The sequence below is a fragment of the Octopus sinensis genome, linkage group LG6, assembly GCF_006345805.1.
Source record: "Octopus sinensis linkage group LG6, ASM634580v1, whole genome shotgun sequence".
Classification (NCBI taxonomy): Eukaryota; Metazoa; Mollusca; class Cephalopoda; order Octopoda; family Octopodidae; genus Octopus; species Octopus sinensis.
Window position 1 is genome coordinate 3,098,585 of NC_043002.1, and position 23,044 is coordinate 3,121,628.

The 23,044-nt window shown below is 37.3% G+C and overlaps 1 protein-coding gene across 2 annotated transcripts in view; it reads left to right on the forward strand.

The window, feature by feature from the left end:
* Positions 1 to 23,044, forward strand: part of LOC115212740 (heme transporter hrg1-A-like) — a 43,611-nt gene that overhangs the window by 14,487 nt on the left and 6,080 nt on the right. Inside the window, exons 2-3 of one of the 2 annotated variants that reach the window (XR_004999537.1) lie at positions 14,314 to 14,481; positions 16,771 to 16,987. Coding sequence is in view for 1 of the 2 variants with exons in the window: in XM_029781395.2 (XP_029637255.1) it covers positions 14,314 to 14,481; positions 16,771 to 16,937 (335 nt within the window). In the remaining variant the exon portion in view is untranslated. Of the gene's footprint in view, positions 1 to 14,313; positions 14,482 to 16,770; positions 19,334 to 23,044 lie in introns of those variants that run through there. The other variant, XM_029781395.2, reaches the window with a different exon arrangement.

Consider the following 23,044-nt stretch of genomic DNA (forward strand, 5'->3'; position numbering starts at 1 on the left):
TCCATTCACAAGGGTCTGGTTGGCCTAGGGCTGTAGTAGAAGACTCTTGCCCAAGGTGCTGCATAGTGGGACTGAACCCAAAACCATATGCTTGGGAAACAAACTTCTTAACCACACCATTACCTATCACAGCCACAAACCTAGGCCAACACACTTTCCATCGAAGTAAATTTACTAACAAAACAAACTTGTGTTCTTCATCAAACTTAGCCTTTAACCTTATGTAATCAAAGGTATGTTTGATTAGATGGTCAGCCTCACTGGCTTTCTGTCAGAAAAACCTAATCACTGTTCCCCACAGCTAGACAAACAGAAGCTACACAGAATAAACAAGCTGCAAGAAACACACACACACACACACATGTGGGCTTTCGTTCCCCTGCATGATGCCTTGCTCTTAGAGCCTCCAGATGACGGTTGAAAGTAAAATATGGAGATAATAAATTGTACGAAAGCCCATTACTCATATAATTTGTGTGTGTCTGGCTTTATTTTCTAATTGTCTTTTTTGTGATACCATTGAACAACGGGTGCTCTCACATTTAGAACTTCTCACAACTCTACATCTTAAAATTTATTGGTTTCAATGTGTGAAAAGCGAGCAAATAGAAAAGGCATTGCTTCAAAAACAAGCAAGGGTTGGCAACTGGAAGGGCATCTGGCCGTAGAATATGGCCTTAATGAATCTTGTCCAAGAGGTCAATATGGAGAAAGCAAATGTAAAATAATGATGTATAAAAATGTTCTTTCATTTATGATTTGGACAGGAATTTATTTGAGGCATCTGTTAATGACAAAATGTTCTTCTGTCACCAACCGTTATCTGTATTCCTTATAAGGAGTGTTTTTTTTTTCCATCCCACTGCTCTTTAGAAGTATGGAGCAGCTTGGCGTCAAGGCAGCAAGGAACGTCAATATCATCAGCCTCATCATTTAATGCCTGTTTTCCTTGCTGTCATGGGTTGGACAATGTGACAGGAACTGGCATGGTTGGAGAGTTGCACCAGGTTCCAACTGTCTCTTTTGGCATGGTTTCTACAGCTGGATGCACTTCCTAATGCCAACCACTTTACAGAGTGCCACTGGGTGCTTTTTATGCAACACCATCACCGGTGTTTTTATGCCTTATCATTTCATGGGCTTCCATATAGTTTCTGTCTTCCAATCACACAAAGCCCAGCATATGGATTGATCTCTACTTTATTGTAGAAGACACTCACTTTCACTACCTATTTCTTTACTACCCACAAGGAGCTAAACACAGACAGGACAAATGGATTAAGTCGATTATATCGACCCCAGTGCGTAACTGGTACTTAATTTATCGACCCCGAAAGGATGAAAGGCAAAGTCGACCTCGACGGAATTTGAACTCAGAACGTAACAGCAGACAAAATATGGCTACGCATTTCGCCCGGCATGCTAACGATTCTGGCAGCTCGCTGCCTTACTCGCTATGAGTACCATGCAAAACTGAACCCAAAACCATATGAATGCATAGCTTACTGCTCCCACATGACTGTATCCATGAAGATGTTGGTTTTTAACTCCTTTCATCTTGCAGTTGCCATTTAGGGGTCAGTTGCTAAGCATCTCTAAAATTACACCCACTTGAGGCAACCAGCTTTTCTCTCTGATGCAAGACTTCTTTTTCTGTCCCTCAACACTACTTCCCCTCCCTCAGTTGTCTTGCAAGATATTTGGTGACCCCCTCCCCACTGGCACCAGTGCCACGTAAAAAGCACCCAGACCACATTCTGTAAAGCAGTCGGCATGGCGAAGGGTATCTGGCCATAGAAACCATACCAAAGCAGACAGCAGGGCTTGGTGCTGTCTTCTGACTTTGCTAGTTCCTGTGGAGCCGTCCAACCCATACCAGCATGGGAAATAGATTTCCAATAGCCTCAGCTAGGTTTGTGTTTGTTGACCAATGAGGTCTTCTGTTGAATCAATGCCCTGGAATACTTCTGCCTACTGAGGAAATACTCAGATGCTGAAGTTGAGAAGTCCCTGACTGTATTAGTCTTGACTGTGGCACGTAAAAAGCACCAACCGATTGTGGTCGTTGCCAGCCTACCCTGGCACGTATAAAGCACCATCCATATGTGGCCAATGCCAGCGTCGCCTTGACTGGCTTCCGTGTCGGTGGCACATAAAAACTAACTCCAATTGTGGCCGTTGACAGCCTCCCCTGGCACCTGTGCCGGTGACACGTAAAAAGCACCATCCGTATGTGGTCGATGCCAGCGCCACTTTGACTGGCTTCCGTGTCGGTGGCACATAAAAGGCACCAACTGATTGTGGGACTTCCAGCCTCCCCTGGCACCTGTGCCGGTGGCACGTAAAAAGCACCATCCGTATGTGTCGATGCCAGCGCCACTTTGACTGGCTTCCGTGCTGGTGGTACGTAAAAAGCACCAACCGATCGTGGCCGATGCCAGCCTCCCCTGGCACCTGTGCCAGTAACACATAAAAAGCACCCACTACACTCACGGAGTGGTTGGCGTTAGGAAGGGCATCCAGCTGTAGAAACACTGCCAGATCAGACTGGAGCCTGGTGCAGCCTCCTGGCTTCCCAGACTCGTGCTAGCAAGGAAAACGGATGTTAAACGATGATGATGATTGTTTATATATATTTATATAAGTAATGAAGACACATCTGATGAGATCCCAACAAGGATCGAGAACCGGTTAAGATTGTTATTTTAGGCGCAGGAGTGGCTGTGAGGTAAGTAGCTTGCTAACCAACCACATGGTTCCACGTTCAGTCCCACTGCGTGGCACCTTGGGCAAGTGTCTTCTACTATAGCCTCGGGTCGACCAAAGCCTTGTGACTGGATTTGGTAGACGGAAACTGAAAGAAGCCTGTCATATATATATGTGTGTGTGTCTGTGTTTGTACCCCCCAACATCGCTTGACAACCGATGCTGGTGTATTTACATCCCCGTAACTTAGCGGTTCGGCAAAACAGACCAATAGAATAAGTACTAGGCTTCCAAAGAATAAGTCCTGGGGTCGAGTTGCTCGTTTAAAGGCGGTGTTCCAGCATGGCCGCAGTCAAATGACTGAAACAAGTAAAAGAGTATGTATAATATGTGTGGGGTGTATATTTAAATCAGTATGTTTATCTGTGTGAATGGTTTTCCTTGTTTCTGTTTTCATTTTTTTTTCTTTTGTTTGTGTCTGTGTGTCCAGGGCTGTACTGCCAACAAACATGCCAATACACTCTAACCAATGTATTGAGATCTACTTTAATGATTCAACTATATAAAATGTAGAAATAATACATTTCTAAATATCTCAGGGAGATATTAGCAGCGGTGGTACAATAGAGCAGTTGTATACTGTCAACTTAACGTGACAGTCCCATGAAGGGAATCACACCACCGCTATTTAACCCTAGGAAGCATCAACGCATCCTGTCGGTCTTGACACATTTCCTGTGTCCTTATGTTTACAAAGGGGAGACAAGCACCTCCATCCAACTAAGCCTGCATCCAGAGACTAGTTTCTGAGTCTCGTTCGTCATCAGTCTGGACTAGCATGGCTTGATAGCTGAAGTTGCCTGTCTAGACCTTGTAAACATATATAATACAAGGTCTAGACAAGCATCTGCAGCTAGCTTATGGTATATACGTGTGTAAAATATGTTCACTTGCCAGTGTAGTGTATACATGTGTATATGCTTGTATGGATGTGTGTGCATAGAATAATTATGAAGTAATTGTATTTCTGCTGACATATAATATTATGTATATTTATATTATCATCTATGGATGTGTCCGTATTTGCAAGCAGTTCATTTGATTTACATATGTCAGTTTGAGTGTCCTGTAGTGTACACACACACACACACAGATTTAAGTTTATACAGAATGGAACAAACAAGCTTTAATCACAAATCACAACAATTGTTTCTGTGCATTGGTAACAGCTGTTGCTGAGTTTTCCATATTATGTAAATAAATAAATATCTAGCAGCAGCTGTGTACCCACACATCATCAGGGGAGTGGCTTTGAGGGTGCTGCTGGATCACATTCAGTTTCCCATTGTTTTGGACCCATAACCTTATAGGAACTTTGAAATTCATGTTATGAAGTTATTACCCAGATGATATTAAATAAGTGTGTGTGTGTGTTATACATTTTCTCTTAAAACCACTCTGTTTATTGAGTAAGCTCGTTTACTCTTTTTACTCTTTTACATGTTTCAGTCATTTGACTGCGGCCATGCTGGAGCACCGCCTTTAGTCAAGCAAATCGACCCCGGGACTTATTCTTTGTAAGCCCAGTACTTATTCTATCGGTCTCTTTTGCTGAACCGCTAAGTGACGGGGACGTAAACACACCAGCATCGGTTGTCAAGCAATGCTAGGGGTACAAACACAGACACACACATATATACGACAGGCTTCTTTCAGTTTCCATCTACCAAATCCACTCACAAGGCATTGGTCGGCCCAGGGCTATAGCAGAAGACACTTGCCCAAGATTCCACGCAGTGGGACTGAACCCAGAACCATGTGGTTGGTTAGCAAGCTACTTACCAAACAGCCACTCCTGCTATTCAAAATTTTAAACTTTTCATGTGACGCTGCAACAAATATTTGATTAACCATTTCAGAAACAATTGAACTCACCTCATATAACATACTCGGTTTTGTATCAGTTTGATAAGTGCCATGCATGAAAGCCTTTGAATCACTTTTATGACTTTTCTGCCCATTCAAAATTAAGATAAATGTGTGTGTGTGTCCTTCTTTTGACATCTCACAACTGCTGTAAACAAACCTCACAATTCTTTGTTCTACAACATTGAAGAATTACATCATTACTTTTCAAAATGCAATTCATGGTGTCTGATTATATTGTGATTTTCCTCTTATAAATCAACTTTTGTGAACCCATGGATAGATCAAAAATTTGTGTTGTTTATGAATATGAGTTCCATTGTGGAACCAATGCATCCCAGACAGTTCGAAACATCAATGAGGTGTTTGGTGAAGATGTGGCAAATGAGTGCACTGTACGTCGATGGTTTGAGAGGTTTGGGTCTGGTGACTTTACTCTTGAAAAGCAGCCCCATGGTAGACCTGAGACCAAGGTGGAGAATGATGAGCTAGAAACTGTAGTGGCAGGGGATACATCTCAAACTACCCATAAGTTAGCAGCAAGGTTTGATGTTTCGATTCCAACTGTATTGGACCAACTGAAACAAATCAGCAAAGTAAAGAAGCTGGACAAGATGGGTACCACACGAACTGAACGAATATCAAATGGCTCGTCGTCTTTAAGCTTGCTGTTCTTTGCTGTCATGGCATAAAAGCGAACCATTTTTGCATAGTATTGTTATGCATGATGAAAAATGGATTCTATTCAACAATAGCAAGTGTTCTGCACAGTGGTTGGATAGAGACAAAGTGCCAAAGCACAATCCAAAAAGACTATTGGAATTACTCTGTCATCCACCATATTCACCAGACCTTGCACCAACTGACTATCACGTTTTCCAGGCATTAGACAAACTTTTGCAAGATAAAATCTTCAAATCTGAAGAAGATGCAAAAACAGCCTTTCGTGATTTCATCTCCTTTTGCTCTCCAGAATTCTTCGCTGCTGCCAGCATAAATAAGCTGCCAATAAAATGGCAAAATTGTGTTGACAATTTAAGGGATTACTTTGATTAGCTGCATTGCTCAAAATTGGACAATTCATTCTTAATGACCTGATGCGGCAGCTGAGGATGGAGGTATGGCTGTGGAATTGTATTGTAACACCTCCTTTTGATATATAAGAAAACTTACTAAACTTGGTTAGTGGTTGTCAGCATATGTATCTATATGTTCACTGATACATATTTATCTGTTGCTGGGAAATCAGGTTTATTCTCTATGCAGTGACATTCTTTTTCTTAATGTCCTTCTAGTGTGTCCAACAAAATTCTCTTCATATCCTGTACAAATTTGGATGTAAGTTAAAATTCTGGAAGCACTGATTAAAAATCAAGATTTTGAAACATTGCCCTTACTTAAAGATGAAATTCTTAAACTTTAGATAACACAAACTCTATGCTAGGATCCCCCACCACACCCTTTCACTGTTGGTTCTTTTGTTATTGAATATAATTTAGCAGCTTTAATGATTGTGGTTGTCCTTCATATTCTGTAATTGTATTTCTACTTCAATATGTTTTAAAGAATAGAATTAAAGTCTTTGATCGTTTCTTGGAATGTAAGCAGATATATTGCTTAGCATCTCTCCATTTCCAGCTTGCTGTTCTTGTTTTGCTTATCTTTCGATCTGGATATCAATTATTTCTGCTCCCTGCATCTTCCCATCTATCAAGGAAGGAAGATAATGTCTGTCGATAAGTAGATCTTCAAGTTCTTCAAATGGTTTATTGCAGTATTTATATCAGACACAGATTCTACTTTTTCTTCTGACGAAATCAAAAGCATTTCTTTTCGAGTGGGTTTAATGCCTTACCATTCAGTTGATTCCTCTCTCAAATGGAATCCTTTATTTCTTCTTCAAACTGTTTTGAATTAATCTCTGCATTCTTTCACAGCTTTCATATTCCAACGATGTCTTGTCTGCGGCCGATTATGAATTGAATCTTTATTATTCATTACAGTGGATTGACAGAATCGGTGGAGCATCAAAGTAAATGCCTCAGAGTATTTCTTCCAACCGTTTATCTTCAAAGTTCAAATCTGACTGAAGTCCATTTTGCCTTTCAACTCTTCTTCTTCTTCTCTCCTCCTCCTCCTTTTTCAAATGGTCTGGCCTTAGGCAGGTCCTGTCCATGTGAACCTTCTCCAGCCCTCTCTGACCTCTGCTGTCCTCTTCATCGACTGATCTAACTTCCTCTTCCTAATATCATCCATCATAATTGCTCTCCTCCCTCTCACACTTTCCCCCTGTAATCTTCCCCCTATCACTTTGTACAAAAACCCTTCTAATCTCATAATATGTCCTATTCAGTTTGCTTTCCTTCTCCACATGGTATCCATCAAACCTCATTCCTCTCCGACTCTCTTATACTGGGGTTAATGGAATCAACCAAACCCTCCCATCAAAGTGGCTGGCATTCTGCCTAAATTAGAAATAATTATGTCTTGCATTGAGTAACATTTTTAATTTCCTTTAATTTTCTCTTCCAAAGAATAAAGCGTTTGTCTCGAAATCTCTTCTGGTTCTCTCTTTTATGTCTGAAAGTGTTTCCATGTTTTTGTAGCTATTTTTGATCATCTGTAATTCTCAAATACCCCAAAACCAAATTAACATCAGACATGTAATAATCATTTTGGAGAATAAATTATAATCCTTCAGTTGTACTTTTGCCACATATTTTGATTGGACTTCAAAATTAAAACTGCTCCTCTACCATAGTTTGCTTATAAATTCATTGCATCAAATGACACAGTTTTTCTTTTCTTTTTTCCTTTGCCCATTTATGGAAGAGGGTTTAACATACTGTAAAACTCATGTAATTTGCACACAGGTGATTTTTAGGATAAAATTTTTTAAAAAGGACTTCTACTCGTGTAAAATTCACACCCAAAAGTTTTCAGAATTGCTGATATACCCAGGGGAAAAAGGTTTTCAATTCAGTTGTATTTAGCATAATTTCACTTATTAGATTTTATTAAATTTTCATTAAATAGAAATAATTTCTGCTTAGCAGGTATCACACCAGTTTGAAACCATTTTTTAGTTGTGTGATTTGTCAAATGTGGCACCAACCCAAAATAAAATCTATACACACACAGATAGGTGTATGTTTAAAATATTCCATAGACATTTGTTTTTCATGTCTATGAGTATAGGATACATTATGACAAATCATTTAATTCTAACAAGTTTTTGTTGCAGAGGGGTTGCCTACGGCCAGAGTGGGAAGCTGGACTTGAAATGCTCCGGGTGTATAGGAATACACCCGTTGCCATGAACTGGTCAGATAACTCATTGCAAGTAATAGTTATGTAATCAGAGCTGTGATGAGGAAGACATGGTAGTTTGAGTAAGAAGAGGATGGGAAAATATTCTAGGAAATGTTGGTGCTCTAACCAACAAAGAATTTCACTTCCTACAAAAAAAAATCTTCCATCAGTGAAGAATGTAAAACATGATAGAGAGAGAAATAAGGTAAATGTAGAGTATGTTGTGTTAATTAGCTAATTAGCATAAATGAGAGTGAGAGCATTTGAGAGTTGAGAGTAATTTGGTGTGAAATGGCATTGAATGGCATATGTAGAAGAAATAATGGCATTGAATATTTCTTCTACCCCAGAATAAACAAATAAATACTGGGTGGAAATGTCTGTTTTTATTGACAATAAAAGACGGAAACAATAGACTGAGGGGTGGGGGTGATGAGTTCTTCAATTTCTGCTGCAGAATTTTAATCTAATCCAATAAAGAAAAAAAATGGACAATAAATATTAAAATGCTGGTGAGAAGAAGGTAGTAATAATGATAATAACAATTCTTCACATTCAGTCACTGAAGTAGAACTATCTTTCCACTTGGCTGATAATTTCAAACATTCTAAAATATATCGAAAACAATTTTGAAATCTTTCACTGACTATTCCAAACATTCTTTGAAATCAATTTTCTCATCAATTTCTGTTACTTTTTAATGTTACCGATTTATTTTGATAGCATTAGGGAGAAGGAATTTTTGCATTAAGGAATTTCACTTAAAGGTCTTTGGAAGTATTTCACCTAAAAATTCAACAAGTTGCAAAAATGGTTAAACTAAGATTGCTTTTCAAATTCTATCAAGAAGATTGCATGGGATTCTAGTTTTTTATTCCTTTATTGAACCTAAATTTTTGCTTGTTAATTCTTCATGAAGACAATGTGAGCTGTGAGACTCCCTTCCTCTTTTTACCTCCACATCAATAAGGTGCCCACATGGTTGTATGGTTTAGAAGTATTCTTCCCAAGCACATGGTTTCTGGTTCAATCTTACTGTGTGGCACCTTGGACAGCCTCAGTAACAACAGATACGATGTAATTAGGAAATGTTAGTTGTTGGGGAATTTCAATCTGTGTCTCTGCCTCGTCTCTCACTTCTTTGATACAGAGTTTAAATTCCTTTCTAACAATGGTGCTGCCAGATGGAATGGTGAGCTACAAAGGGTTTCCCCTTTTGAGCAGTTCCTCTTGATCTTCTTGAACCTTTTTTCTTAGGTTTCTCTGAAAATACATTTTCTTTGTTTTGATTCACTTTGAAATTAATGAAGACTTTAGTAAAATAACGATGCTCTCATTAAAATGGTGTTTGGGACACAAACTAACATGAAATTTGGATAGAAGGTTTCCACATATCCCTTTTAAGCAAGAAATTTGTATTGTGGAACCAAGAGTAATTTCTGGCATTTTGCTATCAAAAGGGTTAACGTGATCTTCACTTTTTCATCCATTTCATTTGCCTGTCTATAAAAGACAGGAACCAGACCATAATTGACAAGAGTTGGAACCACCTCAGTACCCATGTAATGAGGGTTTTCTGGTTTTGGTTCCACAGCAGACATCTGCCTCAGACACAAAGAGTCTTGATATGATAACTGTGTAGAAGGCTTTGTTTCTTAGCCATACAAGACAGTGACTACCTAGGAGACAAGGAATTTGGTATTCGAATTCTTTAGAAAGACATTCTAAGCCTTTCAAATGATGCCAAGATTTATTTGAGACAGTTTAGATTTCTTCCTTCAGCGTCCAGTCAAAAAGGATGTTCTTGGGATCTCTAAAATCAATCAACTGCATCCAAATTCTCACTGCTACTGAGGAAGCAGGGTTGAGAAAATGTAGCTTCATATTGGCATGTGACCCTTTTTTTCCTGATTTGGTCATCTCCAACAACAGTACTTAGAGATTGATGATGGGGGAGGGAGCTTCTGGATTGTAAGCTGCCAGGGTGTAATCTATTGACTCATTATAGCCTATTAATCTGCTCAAGTCAGAAATGGTTTGATTTTGAAGATGTGAACATTTCCCAGTCTTTCTCTTTTGGTAATTCTCCATAACCGTTTAGTCCACCCTGAAGAATCTCAAAACCAGCCATTCAGCCTTGCCACATAACTGCTGCTGCTGCTACTCATCATCATCATCATCATCGTTTAATGTCCGTTTTCCATGCTGGCATGGGTTGGACGGTTCAACCGGGGTTTGGGAAGCCAGGAGGCTGCACCAGGCTCCAGTCTGATCTGGCAGTGTTTCTACAGATGGATGCCCTTCCTAAAGCCAACCACTCTGAGTGTATAGTGGGTGCTTTTTACGTGCCACTGGCACAGATGCCAGGCAAGGCTGGCAATGGCCACGATCAGTTGGTGCTTTTTATGTGCCACCATTTATACTAAATAGCTCACCCCTTTCTCCACTCCTAATTCGGGTGGTGGGTATCAATCTTGCATAGAAATAATTGATGGAGAAGATTCACAAATTTTCTGAAAGCTACCACAGAACCTCCCTGCTTGCGGTTTGCAAGATCCACAAATAACAGTGACTGTTTTGCTTTCTAAAGTTGCCCCAGCTTTTCTCTTGAGCTGCCTTGTCAAGGTCATGGAAACTGTGCCCCAGTGTTTGAGAAATCCTCTGTGATGGGGGGATCTTATTCGATATTGGTTTTCAGTTCAATCCCACCGCATGGCACCTTGAGTCTTCTACAATATCTTTGTGATGAAATTTGGGAGATGGAAACTATTTGGAAGCCTATGTTTGTTTGTGTGTGTGTGTATGTATATATATATATATATATATATATATATATAATATATATATATATATATATATATATATACACACACACACAATTTGTTTTAGTCATTAGACTGTGGCCATGCTGGGGCACCATCTTGAATTTTTAGTCAAATGATTCAACTCCAGTACTTTTCTTTTTCAAGCCTGGTATTTATTCTTTCAGTCTCTTTTGCTGAACTGTTAAGTTTCCCCATAAACATATCAACACTGGTTGTCAAGGAGAATGGAGGACAAACACACACACACATAGATATATATCTGTTATATAAAAGCGAGTGTATATAGTTATATATGTGTGCTTAGCCCCAAAAGGCTCTGAAACCGTGCCTCCTCAAGAGAAACGAATTTCATTTTCAAAATCCATGTCCCAAAAAACAAGGTTGTCCAAAAATGATAATTAAAAAATATATAATTTCCTATGAGAAATTAGCCGACTTTTAGACTGACAACTATCCTGTTCTGTCTGTCATCATCAATTTCTCTCTATTATTTACCACACTTATCTCTCTCTCTCTCTCTCTGTATGTGTGTATGTATGTATATATATATATATATATATACACACACACACTAGCAAATGCACCTGTCCTCTGGATGGTTTAAGTTGCTTTGGTGGTATTTTTTGCCAAATAATTGAACTACTACCAAGAAGATTTATGAGTAACACGGCAATCTATGTTTCCGATTACCCTAGGAATGGAAAACCAAATTGAAGGCTGGTTGTTGTGGAGGTCATTGCACTTTGATTATCATAGAACATAATAAGTTTGCAAGTGATGTAAAGTAGAGCTACTGAAGTGTTTGGGGAGTAGATTGCAGATAATGATTACAAAATATAGTTGTTTTACATCAGTGGTTTCCAAAATGGGTGGTATTGCTCCCCTGGGGGCAGTGGAAAGTTCCAAGGAAGTGTTGAAGAAAAGTGGGGCGATAATGGGGTAGCAATTCATGTAAAAACAACAAAATAATGGGTTCATTAGTTTAAGTTTTATTTGTGAAATACAGTTGTTTTGAATCTGCTTCAGAAAGAGGTCTGTGTTTGTGACGGTTTACCCTACATTACAAAAGAACTATGGACATACAATGTATTACGCGGGAGCTCTGGGGAAAATGTTATAGTGTATGACTATCATTTGGACATAAGTAATGTGTGAGTTAAGTTTGGTGAAAATCAGTTGAGAATTGTGGACATGTATGCATTAGTCAATATACACACACATACTGTGATTTATTTATATATATATATATATATATATATATATATACTAACAGTATTGCCCGGCGTTGCTCGGGTTTGTAAGGGAAATAACTATATAAGCATTTTTAGAGATGTAACGTATAATAGCCATCTCAATATGGCTAACCAGCTTTTTACGTTCTGAGATTTAATAATAAATTTTTAGAGAGTTACTTCCCTTATATATGCCAAAAATGCATTAAAAATGGAAAAAATTGATGGTAAATTTTTTTTTAAATCATAGACTCATCGTAGACGTGCGCTAATACTCAGAAGGGCTCGATATGAATCACGACTATAAGATACCTGGTTTTGGTTAAACTGCACCGCAAAATGTGGGAGTAGTTAGGAATCTAAATCGTAGGAGACAGACAGACACACAACCTCTCTTTTATATATAAAAATATATAAATATATTTATCCCTCTTATCTCTCACACATTGCTTTCATTTTGGCCAAACTTCATTTTCTAATGTTTACTTTGATTTTATCACACCTATCACATACAAATCGCTGTTTTCTGATTAAGAATGATTAAACCTCTGTAACATTTTTCTAAAATTTCAGCATGAAACTGCATGAAAATAGCAAATTTGAAAATTTTCATTTAATTTTAAGATTTCAAAATCTGTGACAGCAACAGAGATCGATTTGTTTCTCACCCTCATTTTTCGTTTTTACTCAGGGTAAACTTGTTCCTTCTCTGTATTTATAATAATGAAATTATTGTATACAGTGCTCAGGTGCACCACAACTTGTCAGAAAGTGCATATAAAGTACATTCTTTCTAAAAGTATATATCTCATGCTTTGTGTGTGTGTGTAAGAAATTTCAATAGGATATCAGGTTTTGAAATATTAAAATTTGGTATTTTCATGTACTTTTTCACACTGAAATTTTAGAAAAATGTTACACAGGTTTAATCACTTCTACAGAGTGATTTTTAAAAAGGTATGTAAAAGGTAATTCACTTTCCTAGCTTACCATTCTGTTAGTAAATACATTTTTTTCCCCCAGGCACACAGACATGGACTTGTTTGGTGCAGGATGGAGGATTAAAAATTATAAAATTCTTTGTTGTTGTTCAAATTCTGGCAATGGATCACCGCATCATTCCGTAGAGTGCTTAGGGGGGGGGGGTAAAATATTTAAAACCTCAATACATGTGACAAAGAAATAAGGAAGGTATAAAGTGGTCTGGGGGGTGATGTGCTAGAAACAACAGCTGAATCACATTTAAAAATTATAAATAGAAGCAAATTACAGATTTGTTCAAAGGAGGGAATAAACTGAGTACATCGACCCCCCCCCCCAATGTTTAAATTGGTATTTATTTTATCAACCCTGAAAGAATGAAAAGCAAAGTCGACCTTGGGGGAATTTGAACTTGGAACGCTAATGATTCTGGCTGAGGTGACCTGATCAGTTTGAGATGGGAGAGGGATTATCCGGACTGAACAAATTCAGCAGAAGGTTTAAAAAAGGGTGCATCTAAAAGGGTTGTGGGTTTTCTTTTTTATGCCTTTAAATGCAATAGTTTTGTTTTTTTTTAATCTTAAAGGACCTCATTTTAATAAAATTGCTTTTTTTTTATTTCTTGAAAGACATTTTATTAACATACTAGCAGTATCACCCGGCATTGCTCAGGTTTGTTTCGACCCTTTAGAATTGGAATTTTTGAAAAGTAAAAATTTTGCATTATGTAGCTTGTTATTCTCTTTAAGTGAACATTTTTCTGGTTGAAATACACCGAAAAATGGCGACACAGCAGTCAAAATATCGTAAAAAATAGGGATTTTCATAGAAAAAAAGGCACCTTTTTGGTGTAAATAATTTTTGGTGTTAACATGGTCCGATTTGAATTTTTTCTTCTATGGAAGGAAGAGCAAGCCTTCTTCTATCATACTCTCAATTTTGGTCAACTTGCGCTGCAGGGTCTCAGAGGAGATAGTGTTAGTTGAAGGCTACCAAACCTGCCATACACAGACAACTTCAGCTTTATATAGAGAGAGGGATTTTTACAGGAAGGAAGAGAAAACATTATTAAAAGTATAAAGGATCCGATAATGGAGAGAAAAACCCCATAACCATCTCACCTAGGAAACAAAAAGGGGAGAAGGGTTAAGCAGCAGAAGATGGTGGAAGGGTTAACAGGTTGTATACACAGAAATAAATGTGTTTAGTCACACCTCAAGTCATTTAAAAATAAACAAACTTGAGACTTAATCGCTATACAGGAAGATAATCCACAAAGGATCATTCCTTGCAATCCCTTAACACTTTTATTTTTGTTTTATTTATTGCAGCGATCCCTGCCTCATTGACTTTCTCTCTTCACATATGTTACCTGAAAGGTGTTTGGCAAACTTATCCGTATCGACTCAAATATATGGTCATCACAGGATGTTTCTTCCAGTTGGCAGGAATTATTGGTTTCGTCACTTACCTGGCATTGGGATTCTATTTTCAACAAGGTAAGTCATTTCATATTTCATTAGCCTTTTTTTTTTCTTTTTTTTTTTTTTACAAAACTGCTCTTTTACTCTTTTATGTCATGAACCATGGTTTGATAATGGGTTTTGGGTTTGTGGTGTCTTGCTTTTCTCTGCTTCACTTTAGCAGAAACCATAAGATCCCAAAACAAGTCTGAAATAGAGAAGAAGCAGTTCCTTTTCTCTCCTGCAAGTTCCTTCCACAGAAGATACAGAAACACTTTGGAATGGTTTTCTAGAAAGCAATAACAAAGTCCTTCCTCTCTTTTACCACCTGATTCTTAATAATTAGCCTTGTATTAATTATCATTAACAAGGTTTTTTCCCCAAATACATTACCATGATAATTATTGGGTGGAGCCATATAGCTCAGTGGTTAGGGATATTCAGCTCTCAATTGTAAGGTTATGAGTTCAATTCCTAGCAGCAGATTGTGCCTTTGAGCCAGACACCTTCTCCAGTCCACTCAGCTGGCACAAATGAGTTGTAATTCCAAAGGGGCCTGCCATGTCGCACTCTGTGCCTCAATCTGAACCCCCCTCAGAACTACTTTAACCCTTTCATTGCCAACCCAGCTAAAACCGGTTCTAGCTCTGTAATACAAATGTCTTGTTTTCAAAAGCTCTGAATTAAAATCTTGCACCAAACCTTAGCCACAATTTATGTTCCTAACACTAACTTCATGATAACCAAGTTATTTTACTAAATTCTTTTGTTATATTTAAAATTAATTGAAAGGAACACAGAGCATCTCAACAGAAATACAGTAACGAAAGGGTTAAGGGTACCCATGTCTGTCGATTGCTCAGCTACTTGCTCCTTAATTCCATGAGCAGGCTGTTCTACTGGTCGGACCAGATGGAACCGTCGTTGTCATAAAGTGTCAGTTTGGATTGAATTATGCTCATTGTTTCCCAATGTTTATCCCTAAACCGGGTGTGTGTTCCCCACCCCCACTCATTCCCAGCCACGTTAAAAAAAGAGACAAAGTTAATATTTTTGTTTATTTAACGATGTTGTATAATTGAATGAATTGACGCTCTGACCCTCATCCTTGCACCACTTCCGTCACTACCATTAACGCAATGATGTAGAAATAGGGTAAGTAAAAGACTCCCACCCCGTAGACATTTAAAGTGCACAGGTAATGGTCACTGCCTGCTTTCTGCTGCTGCTATGACTCCATGTTCCACCTCACCACCCTGCAATGTCCTCTTGATCATCGGGGTACCCACAATCAATAGATAACCAATAGCAACACTTGGTCCAGATTCAAAACACGACTTCTTTATTTTCTCATGACTCTGGAAAAATTTAAACTGTTCAATACCAACTGAATGGTCACTTAAACCATTTCTGTTGATATTCAAGCACTGGACAGGGTGACACCAAATGGCCACTCTCACATGTTAAATAGGAAACGCACAGACTACAAATCCATATTGCAATAGACCCGTCCAAAACTACAGCGCAGTTATCAAAACAGTGACCACCCCTACATGCTGTAGTAGACTTGTCCAAAACCACAGCAGCAATATAAAACCCAGTGGCTGCCCCTGAAGAATCAAAATCCCAAAATAAATGGCTTCAGATGATTAGTATCAGTTCTTTCTTTCTGCATAGCTTTGATTGTATTGTAGTCAGTTTTCCATTCCATCCATGCCCACATCTTGTGATTGACAAATATTCTCCAATATTGATTTCAAATTTTGGCACAAGGCCAGCAATTTCACTGGAGAGGTGGGGGGTGATTACACCCCCACCCCACCCACCCCAGTACACAACTGGTACTTATTTCATCAAGTCATTAAGGATGAAAGAGAAAAACCAACTTCTGTGGAATTTGAACCCAGAACATAAAGAGCTGAAAGAAAAGCATTTTGGCATCTTTACCAAGGATTCTACAGCTTGCTGCTACCGTTTTCTCTAATATTAGGAAATCTTTTGAAATGGGATGGGGGGGGGGGAGCGTTTGCAATTGTTTTTGAGTCAATTTGAAATATTTGAAGTGTTTTTCTACAACACTGATGATGAAAAACAAAAAAAAACAAAAAGAAAAATGCTGGCATCAGTTTCTCTGACTAAGAATTCAAGGTGCTGCCCCAGCATGGCCACAGTCTACTGACTGAAACTAGTAAAAGATGAATTAATGAAATATTTTTCTGTTAATCCAACAGGATCAGTAAATATTTGGTGTAAATCTGTCTTTTTTTTTTTTTTTTTTTTTCGGTTATTCTTCCATTGAAATAATTTCTTGCCATTTTCTTTCAGGTTTACAGATTTACGGGAATGGTTACTTCCTGACCACAGTTTGGTGCTTCATGACCTGGAAATGGGGTCTCCTGCTCTTGTACTTCACTCGATCTTACCGCCAGTTACTCTGTGATGTTTACACTATTTTGCCAACAGAAGCGCCACCTTTGAATGGTGACGATTGAGGTGGAAACGGATTGAAGACATATCAAGTGGAATCATTCAGAACCAAAGTGTAAGCAGTCGTGTTGCAATATGTTTTTGTTGAAAAGTCTTCCCACTGCCAAACGCTGCTGCTGTTGCTGCCGCTGCTGCTGCTGTCCATTAGTTGTTGTTGTTGTTGTTTGTTGTTGAGGTACCCTGTTGTTTGTTGTTTTTATGTCTAGCCATTATTTCACGTTGAACACTGTTACAGCCACAGACAACAGCTGCCATTCCTGGAAAACACAAAACTCCAAAATGCTAAAAGGATTTTAAATTTCCAATGTCCAATGCTCGTTTCCTCCACCTTTTACCTCTCTTCCTAATTCCTCTCCACAAACAGATCCTTTATTAGCTCTGAACCTTTTCTTACTAAAATACTGTTTCTGCGTATGTCTGTGAACGGGGCTTGAAAACTTCAAGCCCTGTCTCACCAGTTGTGGAGGAATAGGGTGCCTGGAGACAATCAGAAAATGAACTGATTGGAATCTGGATGAAGCTTGGAAATTTTAGGAATTTTCAATTTTTTTAACTCTTCTGAAACATTCAGATTTGTAGCCAAATACCAAATTGAGAAAAGAATCCTCCTATCCCCCCCCCCTTTTTTTTATTCTCCCTGTTGTTTCAAAGTTCTTTTCTTTAAGTTTGTCTTTTGACACTTTTGTTGTTTAATTATAAATTGCTGCATTTAAACTGTTCTAATTTCAAAAATTTAACCCAAAATGCTGTCAGTGTAACTTTGAAGAGACTTGAACCAGTTTTAAAATCCCTCGTAATATGAGATTTGTGTCTCCAAACACTCTTAACGAGTCGTTAGCAGTATAATCATCAGCAGCAGGAATGGTGGCTATTTCACTTTCTCTTCTGGTTTTAATTAGACCAAAATATTTTTGTACAATCAGTGCTTAATTATTCTCCTTTGCTGCTGTATCTTAATTTGCTCATTTTTTTTTTTTTTATACTTCAACTTATTTTGTAAAGCAAATTTTGAAACAAAAGAATCCACACTATTTTAGATTATCAATTTTTCACCATAAACTCTCCCTTCATGGTTTTTTTTTAATTTTTAATCCCAATCCTCAAGAATTTAAGCCACATTTAATTTCATTTTATCATCTCTAGTTTCCCAGTTTCAGAGCATTTAAAAAAAAAAACTGTCAACAGTATTTCTTGTTCCGAGTAAGATACAAATCCACAGCTATTTTATGATCATTCTACCCTCGTTTTTTTTTTTTTTAAACATTGTGTGTGTGTGTGTGTAGATATATATTTCTATTGTGAGCCTTTATGATAATATTTACACTGTAAAAAAACCAAAAGCAATTAGAATGGTTCTTTCTTTGGTTAATGTTTCACATCCTTCATCTGTTAATCTGTTCCACATCTGTTAATCTGTTCCACATCTGCCAAACATGTCGTCAATGATCGGTTTTGAATGAAGAAGATTTTATTCTTGGCCATAAGTGAATCCACAAAGGCAGGGCAAGAACGGTTCTTTATTATTCCTATATACATTGAATCCTCTTCTGGCTAACGGAGAGAACTGCTCCGAAAGCCTTTATGCTTTATTTAAATTCTGTTTGGACCTTGCCAGGGTCACCAGATTAGCTCCGAATGTTAATCCGTTGTCTTAGATTTAAATTATCAATGGATTAAGCTGGATTACAGTGAATGAAGTGTAGCTACTTTGTTGTAAAAGGAAACCAAGCCACAACGGTTGTTTTATCCAAAAGAATCTTCTTCGTTGTGTATTCCAGGTGTGTTTGAGAAGTAATTAGGCTTCGTTAGTAATATATCTATTTTCTGCTGATTTCTTTGTAATTAATGTAATATTCACACAGTATGAAAAAAAACAACCTTTTTGATTACTTTAAATATTAAAATGGTAAAAAAACAGCTTCCTAGTTCAATGAGTTGTTGTTGTTAGTCTGTGATTATTCCTGGTGAGAAATCTCTCGTTTCCTGAAATTGTGTCGACAAAGTTTTTGTAATTGAGATTTTTATAAAACCTATAACTTGCTATTAAACAGAGATTAATTAATAGGATCAGTTATCGTATTAGTGAATTATTAATATTATTATTATTATTATTATTATCAAGGCGGCAAACTGAGTGAATAATTAGCACCTGAAACAATATGCTTGGTACCATTGTTCTTCCAGCTCTTAACACTTTGTTCTCAATTCAAAAATCGCCACGGTCAGCTTTGCCGTTTGTCTTTTCAGAGCTGATAAAATAAAGTACCAGTCTTGTACTGAGGTTGGTGTTATCAACTTGTTGGTCTTGTGTCAAAATTTGAAATTATTATTATTATTATTATTATTATTATTATTATTAAGGCAGCGAGCTGGCAGAATCGTTAGCACGCTGAGCAAAATGCTTAGCGGCATGTCATCTGTTAGGTTCTGAGTTCAAATTCTGCCAACATCAACTTAGCTTTTCATCTTTTCGGGGTCAATAAAATAAGCCCCAGTAGAGCACTGGGATCAATATAATCTACTAAACCCCCCTTCCCCAAAATTTCAGGCCTTGTGCCTATAATATAAAGGATTATTATTATCATTATTATTATCAAGACAGATCAGATGTGATCTAAGTGAAGAGTTTGTTTTTATGTTTGTAGTTATTGTTTGTTGTTATTGCCGATGTTGTTTATATTGTTATAACAAATAGTATAAATTTTATATCGTATAATCATATGTATATATAATATTTGCTTCAATTTGCTTCTCTTTGTGATATTTGAAATTGCAAAATTTTTATGAATGATTTTGATAAAAAAACAATTTGAGATTCTCGTTAAACAAGAAACATTTTCTTTTTTATGTAAAAGAGAAAGAAAAGGTATTTTTTTCTCCCCCGCAGAAAATCTAGAGAAATTCCCAACTATATTCTTTTTTTCTTTTTCTTTTTTCATTTATTCTTCACAAAGAAATGTCACCATTTTTGTCAAAACAAAAACCAAGATTATTTGTATAGTTTTACCTACTTTCACCATTTTTTGCCAGAAGCAAAAAATATATCACATTCCTGTCCATTTTTATATGATTTCAAATAATATAAAACTGCCAATTTTTTTCTTTTTCTATCAGCTTCTGTGAGTTTTTTTGTTTTTTTTCTCGGCTGATTTTTTCCAGTTATAAAACTTGATAACAAAATTATTTTCTATTCTTTGAGCGTCCGTGAATGTGTATATCCAACGAGTAACACTAGTTTAATAATGTCCCTTCTGTCCCCTCTTTATTCAGATAATCTTTACAAAATATAAAACAAATTGGGAAACCATTTGGCCCTTCCTTGATGAAAATTAATCCCCAAACTTGTATAAGAATTGTTTTTTGATATTTGAGTGGAATTGATTAGGGAACTCTCCATGTCCCTGGCCCCACTCCCCCCATATCACAGGCTTACATCTGCTGCAAGATAAATCTACAAAATCTCTGTGGAATAGGGACAGCAGTAGACTTAACCATTTCATTTAATAAAGAATATTTGTCTGTGATTCATTCACCAAAAGCTGAATGAGGCTGAAACCCTTCTCCTACCAGACTTCTCTTGAGACCCAATGCTTTTGTTTCAATTAATTTTGAAAATTTTTTCTAAAATAACTTTATCGTTTTTAAAGTAGTGTTTGATACATTAAATTAACGAGGATTTTTGAGGGAAGCTTTTAATTTAAAATGGGAAGTTTGTATCATAGAACCAGGAATGGTAACAGGTGCCTGAAGCGGAATATGGAACTGCTGCCAGATGGAAATATTGTTTCCCTGTTGCAAGTTGCTGTGTCACTCCACACCAAATAATGTCTCTAAATTACTTCCTTTATTCACCGTAGAAATGTCTTTGAACAGTGCTTCTCAACCATTTTTTGGTCTATGGACCCCTTCGATTGCTAGTTTATTCTGGTGGACGTCCACAGCCATTCCATGTTTAAAAACTAGCTTTTGAGAGAATTCTTTCAAAATTCCTCTTTTGTTATTCACTTGTACAGATTGAATTATGTCAAACATTTGAGAAGGAAACCTCAAAGCCGTTTCTTGTAAGAAATCCTTCTGAAGCAAAAATTCTTGTTATGGACCCTTAATATACTTCTGTGCATCTCAAATTTACTATTTTACTTGCATAGTCCCCAGCTGAGTAGACCCCGGTTGAGTAGACCCTCGGTTGGGTATCACTGATTTAGAATGTAGTTTAGCTGCCAATTATTCTGAGTTTCCAAAGACTCTTGACGCAATGCTTAATAACTTTATCAGTTTCCCTAAACAATGCTGGTCTTATGGCACCATTCACTCTAAATACTTCAGATTAAAATCTTGACCAAAATCTCGCTGCTTCTTGAATAAATAATACAGAAATTCTAGTGTAGTTTGCAATTAAAAAAATTTTTAAATCCTTCCATTTTTTTTTATATTTTGGAAATTAATTGAAACTTGTAAGAAATCTGCTCAGAAATGGATAAGTTTATCTTGGAAGTTATTGCTTTTTTGCTTGTTTTAAAAAGTAATAATTTAAATTTTATAGTATTCTATGAAAAATTAATGAGTATAATTAATTTAAAATTGTTGGTTTATAATTTAAACTTGTGGTTAAATTTTCAAATTATATAAAATCGTTTCCATATTTTTAAATATTTCTTGTTTATGTTTACTTGTTTTTTGTTTTTCTGGTTCAAACCTTATTGTAAGTTTGTTCTTCCAGTCAGATGCCCTCCCTGTTGCCAAACCTTACCTGTTTTTCAAGTAAGGGTTCTCTTATTATTCCACATATTTTCAAAGACACAAAACCAGTAGAGTGTCTCTGCTTGTAACTTACCGATTTTCAGAGAAGCACAAATGTAAATATGCAGACAAACAGACATACATGTGTAAGTAAGTGCGTGTGTATACACACACACACACACACACACTTGCCACAACACGCTTCATTCAGCTTTGGTTAACCCAAGGCTATGGTAGAAAGCATTTCCCCCCAAGGTGCCATGCAATGGAACTGAACCCAAAACCACGTGCTTCAGAAGCAAACTTCTTGAACCATTCAGCCATGCCTGTTATCTCCACACACGTTTTTTTTTTTTTTTTTTTTTTTGTTTTTTGTTATATTTGGCACAGCAACTGTAAAAGATTGAACTGAAGAATAAAAGTTTTGCCATGTTTAATTCTTCAATATTCTTGCATTGACTCAATTGCCCTGCCCCTTGCACACCCAAAGTTAGCATTGTGTCCTGACAAAGTGGAAAACTTGTAGAAATGGTCAGAAAATGGTCAAGCGTCACCAGATTAAATGCATTCCTGTATTTAGTTTCCTCTTTCAAGGATTCCTAAATTTATTTCCAATAAATGCCAACATAAAACTCCACCCTCTTTATACTTTTACACCAATTTCTATGTTCTGCAATCAAGAATTTTTTACTCTTCATATCAAGGAAAATAATGACACAACTATTTTTTCCCCCCGTCTTTCTAAACTCATCAAGGGAAATATTTCAAGATTTCTAAAGAAATATTTACAACATTCTAGAAACTAAATTATTCAATGTCCTTTAATCCATCTCTCTCTCTCTCCCTCTCTCTCTCTCTCCCCCCTCTCTCTCTATCTCTCTCTCTCTCTCCCCTCTCTCTCTCTATCTCTCTCTCTCTCGTCTAAATCCTTAAATCAGTTATTATTATCATTAAGCTGGCAGAATCGGTCGCGCGATGGACGAAATGCTTAGCGGCATTTCATGCATCTTTGTGTTCTGAGTTCAAATTCCACCAAGGTCAACTTTGCCTTTCATTCTTTCGGGGTCGATAAATTAAGTACCAGTGAGACACTAGGGTCGATGTAATCGACAAGTCCCCCCCCCCTCTGCCAAAATTTCAGACCTTGTGCCTAGAGTAAAAAGGATTGTTTGTTACCATTAAGACAAGCTGACAGAATCGTTAGCAGAATCGTTAAGCATGCTGGGCAAAATGCAGTTCTTTTGCCCATCTTTACCTTCTGTGGTCAACTTTGCCTTTCATCCTCTTGAGGTCGATGAAATAAGTACCAGTCATGTACTGGGGGTGACGGGGGTTCAAAGTAAGCGACTCTCCCCCTCCCCCCAAATTTCAG